At 30.7% G+C, this 10,190-nt stretch overlaps 1 protein-coding gene and 1 long non-coding RNA gene across 2 annotated transcripts; both read left to right on the plus strand.

Moving 5' to 3' along the window:
- The first annotated feature begins 832 nt into the window (after positions 1-832).
- On the plus strand, positions 833-3,805 carry LOC132718937 (uncharacterized). Its single transcript, XR_009624153.1, has 3 exons — positions 833-2,106; positions 2,355-2,433; positions 3,621-3,805. It is a non-coding gene; the product is annotated as an uncharacterized LOC132718937 (long non-coding RNA).
- Positions 3,806-5,049: 1,244 nt separating this feature from the next.
- LOC132718933 (receptor-type tyrosine-protein phosphatase zeta-like) lies at positions 5,050-10,184 on the plus strand (the record flags this gene model as incomplete). Its single annotated transcript, XM_060702638.1, has 10 exons — positions 5,050-5,419; positions 6,340-6,460; positions 6,750-6,946; positions 7,569-7,879; positions 8,161-8,310; positions 8,464-8,551; positions 8,760-8,824; positions 9,048-9,084; positions 9,722-9,825; positions 10,095-10,184. Coding segments are annotated over 10 exons (1,533 nt in total), but the record flags the coding sequence as incomplete, so codon positions are not given.
- Positions 10,185-10,190: the final 6 nt, after the last annotated feature.

Genomic DNA, 10,190 nt, shown 5'->3' on the forward strand with positions numbered 1-10,190 from the left:
TATTTGTCAAAAACAATGAAATCTTCTGCATTTGAGACTCTACTATTTAGGTCCCCAGTAATGAAAACTTTACCTAAGTTATTATACTTCAAAATATCAGTTTCAATTTGATCAAAAAAGTCAAAATCAGAGGCTTTAAAAACCTTAGAGTCACTTGGAGGAAAATATGTAAAACAAATATAAATATCATCTCCATCAACAAACAAATCAGAATATATATTATATCATCATATATATATGAAGTCAATATTTCATTAGTTAATGTCTTTATATATAAATGAAAGTTTGTAAGTTGTACAGAGTGGACATCATAGATTTTTTCCAATTATAACGTTAACGTTTCATGAAATGAATGAGTCGTTATTCGAAACTATGTATGGTAAAAATTGCTTTGTTTAGGCTTTTTATATGTCGAAGAAGAATCACTTTATCAAACTCATTGATAATCATTGATAATTATATAAAGTTTCAGGTTAGTGATGAAAATTATATTTTCCTAGTTTGTCATATTACTTGTTTCGTTGTTGTTTTGTTTAGTGTTGTAATTAATGAAATGTTAGTTATACCCACATAAACAAATCTACGGGTGGTCTATAGGAGTCAGCTTGTTGGTCATTTAGTCCGTCCATCTGCCGATCCATTCACTTTATGGTTTCTGAACGATGATAATGTTTAGAATGTATTATTGTAGTCAGACTTTGTATATAACAACTTTATATAAATTTTCTTGAATTCTTTTGAACCCCCTAAGGTCATGTTAACTGCTGCTAAAAATAGAAAAAATGTTTTCCGGACGATATTTAGAGTAAAGAGAGGGCTATTTTAATCAAACTCGGTATTATATAGAAACTATTGTTTCATAAATTATTTTTTTTTTAAAAATCAGGTTGGGATTGCTTTTAGATACCCTAGGCTTAGGGTGAAGTTTACTATTACTTAATAAAAGCCAAACTGGCTTTCGGATAATATCTAGAGTTAGGGATGGGATAATGTAATGAAACTTGTTATTTATTAAACTTGTATGAAAACCACAGTTGGAATTGCTATTAGATCCCCTGGTCTCAAAGTCACTTTTGCTCAAAATATAAAAATGGTTTCCGAATGATTATTTAAGTTTGCAATTTGAGATTGCATTTTAACTTGGTATATAGCAAATTTATTTGAAGATCGAGATGATGGTTTGCTCTAGGTACCTTAGGGGCCAAGGTCACTTTTACTAATCATAGTGCCTTGCTGACCTTGTTGTCCCCGCCCCTGGGGTCACTAAGTAGATATAGTCTGGTATGAGAAAACGCATTTCATTTTTATTTTGTGAAACACTAATGCGAAGGGATAAGATATGTATTTGACATGTAGCAATACCTTGTGAATGTCTGCAAACATCATTTGTATTAATCATGTTCCAGTGGTCAAAATTTGCCCACCCCGGTGTCATTTTATAAAGATATAGGAAACACATTTAAGTCTTATTGTGTGAAACTACAACCTTTAGAGTTAAGATATATGCCATGAAGCATCAGTTTGTAAATTTCTACAAAATATATATTAATCATGACCCCAAAGCAGCGAAAGTCTTGCATTAACTAGACTAAGGTATAGGGAGACACATCTTTCCTTTTTCGTTATACATACTATGCCTCTATATTTGACATAAATCATTGTGTAGTAGATCGCTTTAAAAGTTTTATGAATCACACACTTAGGGTAAAATGCCTTGTAGGTCATAAAGTGTCATAAGAATAATAAAGATTAAAATATTTTAAACACTTTTCTTGATTGTCTGATTACTTAAATCAACATTCGGATTAAATTGCCCTGCATTTGTATTTTACATGATGTTATACATGATAATACTAGTATACAGGTCTATAAAATCTGGCTATGTTGTCTATGTATCAATCACTCGTTGTTTACCACCCTTTTTTACACAGGTAATGGTTAATAGATTATCATACTGACAGGTTTAGTTCAAGTTACACTTCAGACCACTTCTTATTAAAAAAAGTTAACGTGGTGGATGAGGGTATGAAAAACGTTTGTGATAGCTCTACTATGGAAGTTGAAAGTAAAATAAGATGCTCCAAATATTGATAGACGTATATACATGTATGTCTTTACGTTTTTTGGCTAAAATGTTTTTATTTACGGAGACATCAATATAATTTGCGTATAAATATACATTTTCAGAATAGGTTAAATTATCTACGATAATTAGATATTGTTTCTGTTACTTTACGCTAAATACAATCTACAATCTACTAAATATTTGTATGAAGGACATAAATCAGCCGATGGCCGGTTGTGAAGCACTACGTTATTTTCATTGTGAAGAATATTTATCATTCTTTATTCAGACTTTGAACCACATCACTTCACAAAGAGGGATGATGAAGCAATTTAGCTTGATATGCATTATTCTTTGGCTCAACAAAGGTAAGTTGATATAATCATGTTGTAGAAATGAGTATATTTAACAATATTTTTGCATGCATAGTGTTTGACACATTTGTGGTTTTGTGGTTTTGGTTATATATATCATGTTTTGCTTTCAAATGCATGAATTAGAAAATACAACAAACTCATTCTAACAATTGTGTGCGTCATTTATTTGAATTATAAAATGATAGATGTTCAATTTCTTCTACAAATCCGTTCATAGTTGTCATATTTTTATTTTTACAATTTTTCATGTGATTTTTATATACATTATTTCCGGCTTATGACTTTCTTTCTTATATATAAACGCAAAATACGGTTTATAGTTATATCCGTACCACTACTGTATTTGCCGATCGATCGGCATTGTTTAACATTTGGAAAAACTCAGGTAGGGTTATCAGCCTTTTTTTTATCTTTTAAAAATGATCTTTTATATTTCATTAAAATCTTGGAATTATGTAGTTAAATATAGGATTTTTATTTAAATCAACGTTATTTTACATACTTCTTCTAATAAAGTTCGCCTATCGGTTTGGAAGAAAATAAATATCGGTACCTGTACATTACCAATAGGCCTTACCAGTATTTTAGTAAACGATAATTGCCTTTAATTCATTGTCTGTGTGCATGCGTGCATATGCCTGTGCGTGTGGAAGGAAATGTATCTGAAAGGAAATGTCCATAAAATCGTCTATTTTTGATAAAGAAGAATCAAATAGGGAAAAACCGCCCGGTTTGATACTGATTCTTGATAATGAAGTTGGATGATAACTGAGTGTCCACTGTACATATATTTTTATCTGAACTCAATCAAAAGAAAATTGTTTCTCTCAATTTTCCAATTGAACTTTGAACAATGATAATTCTCGGAATAAGGACACAATAAACAACACGAACTAAGAGGAGACATGCCGGGTCCGACTAGACTTCATGGAAACGAATATTTAGACAAAATTAAAATATTTATTCTTTCACGGCCCTAGAATTCATTTTCATCCAGGCTATAATGGTGTAACATATTCGTATCCAAAATACTGTAATTTCATATGAACAAAGGAGCATCTTATGCTTATAACCCTACTTTTAATGTTCATTTTATTTTAGTTTTTAAATAAATTTGACATATGTTGTTTTCATTATTAAACACATTTTGATTGTCACGTACTATTCTTTTTTTACAGGTTTAACAACGAACGAATGCGACAATTGCCAATGCTGTAAACATAAAGCATGTCATAGCCATAATCAACGCTATAGCAATTATTGTGAAAATGGTTGTATTAATGGTTATTTTGGTGTTCAATGTAAACATAAGTGTATTGAAAATTGTTTGACTTGCACTGATCAAAATACATGCAACAAATGTAGTGATTTGGGTATTAGGGAAAATTTTTTGCCCAACAAATCCCGGGATCATTTTTTAAAAATTTCTAATTTTAAAAAAGTGCAAAATTTCATGCAATAAGGGGTTTTCTATAGGGGAAAAAAAAGGGTGACATTGAGAAATTACTCTTATTACAATAAATTCCCTTCATGGGATGTAAAAAAAACTCCCGTATCATTTTCTTGGGTTATTTAATACATGTAATTTTTGTAAAGAAGGATTCTACAATGGTAAACAGGGCCCAAATAGCGATTATGTACACAATGATTGTCGACATCAATGTGATCAAAACTGTAAGTCATGCTCATCATACCACACTTGTGAAGAATGCAAGAGAGGTTTTTTTCAAAAACGGTACGGGAATAAAAATTTTAAAAAGGTTTTGAAATAAAAAATTGAAACTGAATGGTCAGTCCTTTTTTAAAGTCATGAAACAGCTTTAAATAAAAAAATGAAATTTTTAAAAATTTTGGGAAATTGATGGAAAAATTAAATTAAATTGATAACAGTTTTGGGTTTTAAAATTGTAACAATAATTTAAAATCTTGTACATGCATAACACTTGCAGTGATTTGTTTTGGGCCGGAAAATAAAAGCCCCAGTTTTCTGACTCAGTGGGGTTCAGAAAACCGACATGTAAGTGTGCTCTTTTTATAACGGGTGTACTGATTGTTTTTTCGGGGGGGGTTTAGGGGCACCACTGTCAAAAAAAAATTTTGGCCCGGGGTTTTGTTTAGATGGGCAGTGTAATAAAAATAACGGACATTGCACTTGTAAAAATGGCTTTGCCTCGGACAAATGTGAGAAATGCGTTAGACATAGATATGGTACAAACTGTGATTTTCCATGTGCACATGGATGTCAGCAGAATATCTGTGACGAAAGTGGAAAATGCACCTTCAGTTGCAAAAAATTGGGTTTTCTTTTGGGGAAAATGTGTGATAAGTGCCCAAAAAGGAAGGGATGGGAATTTCATTGGGGAAAAATGCCCCAAAAGGATGCAAAAAAAAATGATTTTCTTTTTTTTTGGGAAATGCTACGCTTTTCAAAAACCCGGGAAAATACGGAAACGATTTTCGCCCCAAAACGTTTTCTGTAGGTTGTGGATTAAAGACAACTGCACAGATTTAATGGGGAATGTTCAAAACTGTAAAGCCCGGGAAATTTTCTGAAATTAAATTTAAAAGATGTATCTGGTAAAATTTGGGAAAAACTCGTTGGGCCAAAACTGTCCCCTTACCTGTTTAGCATGTAATTCGTTAACAAATTGCACAACTTGTCTTAAAAATCATTGGGGGAGTACGTGTCAACCATGCCCCAAAAACTGTTTGAGTTGTTCCTCTAATAGCACTTGCTCATTGTGTGACATAGGATTTCAAGGACGAATTTGTAAAGAAGAATGCAATAAAAACTGCTTAAACCACCTTTGTGATAAATTGACTGGGAATTGTAGCCAGGGTTGTGTAACTGGGTTTTACGGAAATGTATGCGATATGAAATGTAGCCCTAATTGTTTGAATAATATTTGTGGAAGAGTATATGGAGATTGTTCACAGGGATGCAAGTCAGGATACAATGGAACAAGGTGCACACAGGGTAAGTTTTCAGGCTATATATATCTATACGTTTTTTTTTCATATGTGCGTTTTTGTGTGGACGAAGTCCGTCTAAGATCGGTTTGACTTCCTGTAAAATTGACAGATTGACAGGGAAGAACTGAATTTATGAAGGATATTCATCGGTCATCTTAAAATTGCAAACTGAAATCCATGAATTTCATTTGTCATTCTAAAATTAGTATAATAATCTAAAGGATATTTCTGAACCGTATACACGTCCAAAATATAAAATGTTCTAAAGGAGTATCGGAAATATACTTTCTAGTTGAATCTTTAGAAAATTTGAGATCTGTGAACTTTCTTCAGTTAAGTAGTTCATACTGCTTTAAAAGCATTCATTATTTCTCTAGTATATAGCTTTTTCAACATAATAACTTACCCATTTATAAATTACATTCTCAAAAGACGAGACGACCAAAAACGTCTACGATCCTAGGACATGCATGTGCATACTGAAAGACATTATGTACACTGTTTTTTAAGATATCTCTTGTTAGTAAAGAATATTAACTATTAATCCAATATCAACTAAAATAAAATTTATCATTAAAAATGAATAACGTTCAAATAAATATTATATTAAGATACAGTTTTATTTAAGGTTTGGGTAGAAACAAATACTCAAAGCAAAGAAAAATAATTTCATCCTTAATTTTTAATATCTAGGCCAACTTATTAAATGTATACTAACTGTATTTTGTACTAACTCCTGTGAGCCATGTAACATCTCACCATATACAGTCATTTCCTTGTTTATTGCGTTTATGATAATATTTGATTAGTTCTACTGTGCACGAGATTTTTGTCAACGCGTTAATTAAGTCGATTCGGACAACGAAAAAGTATAATTTTAAATAGGAAAACATGCTTTTTTTATTTGAAAAATTGTCGTTTTAGCTCTAGAACTGCTGAAAGAAGAGGATAACAACATAAGTATTGTAATTGGAGCATCAGTTGGTGGAGGTTTATTTGTAATGTTTATTATTCTACTGATAGCAGTAGTTCTACTGATGTCAAAGTAAGAATTTTTATTGTATTTATGAGTTGTTTTGCTTGAAATATCTCGATATATGGTGGTCTTTGTTTACTTGGTCATTAGAATAAAGGTATAAAATGCGTTTTTACTAATTTTTCTTTAGTTTGTAATACTAAGAAGATTTTATGTAATGATTTATATTATACGACAGAAATATTGATTTAACAAATTTTCTTCTAATAATTAGTTTTATTAGCTAATGATGTATATTGTTACTATGACATGTGTTTAGATAAGTAACTTCAAACTCTATTATACCAATCAAATTTAGACGCAGAAGAGTAAACAATCAAGACGTTTTTAACAAAGAGAATAAAACAGAAAACGAAAATATGACATACAGTGAGATAAATGACACCCATGTGACGGCTGAAAACAACCATACTGATGACACCGAAGCAGACAGAGAAAACATTACTTACAGTGAAATTAATGATGCTAATTTGTTGACGAAAAGTCAAGAAACGGGTAATTTTCTTTTGCTCTATAGTTTAAATTTTCTGATACGATATAATATATATTTTAAAAATAATATAATATAATGATACTAATAATAATGTAATAAGCTATTATAATCAAAATCATATTATGATTGACCAACCCTCGGTAAGATAAAGAATAAGCTAGCAACTTTTTCCTACTTTCCATACATTTCAAAAACAGGTGTTTAGTGCCGTGAAGCATCTGTAAAATGTTGTCTCGTGCTTCACATGTGCGTTGTTATATAATTTTCTGGTATGTTACTGCACGTTGCTTATTGAATACCGCTTAAGATAAATCAAACTGATTAGCAATATTTGTTCAGTTTTGATGTTTTTATTACTTCCGAAAGTCATCCAGATTTTTGGATAGTCACTGTTTAGCAACATTTGGCTTTAATTGCTGTATAATTAGTTGCCGGTACATCATAACGATGTCGTTGTTCAGTCCTTCACGTTTCAATACCTATCTCATAAACATACTTTAAAAACAAGTCTTCAATTTTATTTTTTTCGTGATATTAAGGAATGTCACGTTTTCATTTAACATAAACTATCACCCTGTGTTAGTTTTGCAACGGATATATTTTAAAAGATTTTGCATATTATAGATAACATATATGCTAAACCTATCAAACCTAAGAGAAAAACAGAGACAGTAAAATCATTAAACAGAAATTCAACCGAGGTAACTGTCAATAATCCTACCAACGAGAAACCAGACACCAGTCAAACAGAAACGGTTAAGACGAACAAAACCAGTAAACCTCCCATTGCGTCCAAACCTGCCCAAATGTATGACAACAATGTAATAAGAAAAGCAGTTGCTATGCAACCGACATCACACATATCACACATTGAAAATGATGCCGTTCTAGAAATAGAGGAGGATATTGGCTGCTTGTCTAGCAGATCTAAATCAGTAAGTATTTATTTTTTATATAAGTTGATATTGATATGATTTTGTACATTCAGTAGTGTTTTCGTTACAATGCACTTGTTGTTGTAGGGATATTAATTATTTTCTTTAGTATTGATCTTGTCTTATTTACAGCTTCATTTTTTGTATTCACTGTGTCATGCAATCAAGTATTTTCTATATATTGAGATAACCTTCAAACTATTTGGTTGATAAAACTAATGAGTGAAATTATTTTACGTGTTATATTTTAAATATGGGTATAAATGTTTGATAAATTGTAGGTATTCCTAGAAGAGCAAAAGGCAGCAGAACTTGATAATGTAGACACATACTACAATGTAGCAGCTGTTATAAAGAGGAAAATAACTCTTGATAAACTACCGGAATTTGTTGCCAAGAAGACAAAGAAAAATTTTATTGATGACTTTCAGGTACTTATGCACTAGCCATTATTGATAAATCTTTGATAAAATTAAATTTATAAATATAATGTATATTAGATATGCCTGATAAATAATATAGATATATAATGATATATGACTGTAGTAAAATGTTGGCAGTGTTTGCTGTATTGTGTTTTTCAGTATTTACCAGCCATATTGATCAAGCCGTACGCTGACTCACAGAGAAGGGAAAACCGCCCTAAAAATCGCTACAAAGGGATTTATCCATGTGAGTTTTAAAATTACCCCCTTGTTACATATATATTATTAGGTTATTTATGGTCTTTATTAGGATACATATTTGTCTGTCTTTTGGTAGTCGTTTCCTTCATGCAGCTATTTGTTAACATTAGTAGTTATGTTACAAAATGTGTGTTATTTGCTAAGAATTAAAATTAGTATATAGATATATATTTTAAATATGATATTGTTTTCAGATGATGATACCCGTGTTGTTTTGAAGGAAGGTGACTCAGACTATATTAACGCCAGCTACATAGATGTAAGTTGATCAATGGTATTATGACTATGAACCGAAAGTGAATAAAAATAATATTCTAATTGGAATTAATTTTCACCTTATCTCTAACGAATATATGAATATAAGAGAAGCATTAATTTTCTCGAAAATGGTCAGCTCCAACTGAGTGAACAACACATATTTGAAATGAATAGAATTAAATATTTCATATTGCATTTAATTTAATGTCATTATATTGTTACAGGGATACAACAAGAATAAAGCGTACATTGCTTCGATTGGTACGTTATTTTATTTATCTACAATACTCTACGGTTGCCCTTATTCACTTAATATGTGTAGTTATATTTCCGGGTTCTTCACATATTTATTCTGATAAGAAATAAAGTGTCTATCCTGTTGAGAATAGTATTTTAGAGTACCAAATATATTTGTACTGAGTTGCAACTTTAACTGTGCTTTATACAAAGCTGTTCTAGGTAAACTATTGTCAGAAGCTGCCAAGTCTAACCATGGATAACATACTTCTTCTAAGATATTTATCATAATGAGCATGCATGCCATAAGTGTCCTTTGTATTATTATTACAATTTATTGAATTTTAATTGAAGGTCAAGGATAATCTAACGTAACAGGTTTATCCTGTTTCAAGTGTTCAAATTAATTTAGTATTCATATCGTAAATGTCTCGTATAACCCTGTATACTCTAGAGTGGCAATGTTTGACAGATATGTAGACTGATATACTGTGATATTTTATGTTATTGTTTATGACAATACATTTTTAAATATTGCAAGTGAATACTGAAGAGTTATAACTGAATCATAGTTGATAGTTATGTCATCGTCATTGAAGAAAAGCCCATTTAATATTCAAAATTTTAAAAATGTGTCTAAATAGATATTTGTACAAAATAGGTCCGACCTATAAATACATGGGCGATATGTCAGCGTTTTGGATAATGGTTTGGCAGGAAAATGTCGGAAAAATTGTTATGTTGACAAACCTTGAGGAAGGCGGAGTGAGTCTTCGAGTTTTTACCTCTTATCAGTTATATTATAATTACTTTATCTTGTTTTATAAAATAAGTTACTTTTGTGAAATAGGTATTAACATGTAACACATTTCTCACAAAACACTCAAATTTACTTGATATATAATTATATATATGAAAAGAAAGTTTTACAAGATAAAAAAATCAATTTCAGATAAAATCATCTTTAAATGATTGAAAGTAAACAATTATTTAAATATTGATTTGATATTAATCACAACTTTCTCTCTTTTTAGGTACCAAAATGTGATCAGTATTGGCCGGAGAAAGAGTTTAGTCTCATGTTTGCTGAAATACAAGTCACGTGTCATACTGACGAGAACTACGCCGAC

Source organism: Ruditapes philippinarum, unplaced genomic scaffold (genome assembly GCF_026571515.1).
Source record: "Ruditapes philippinarum isolate M1 unplaced genomic scaffold, ASM2657151v2 ctg4105_1_1_1_1, whole genome shotgun sequence".
NCBI classification, from domain to species: Eukaryota; Metazoa; Mollusca; class Bivalvia; order Venerida; family Veneridae; genus Ruditapes; species Ruditapes philippinarum.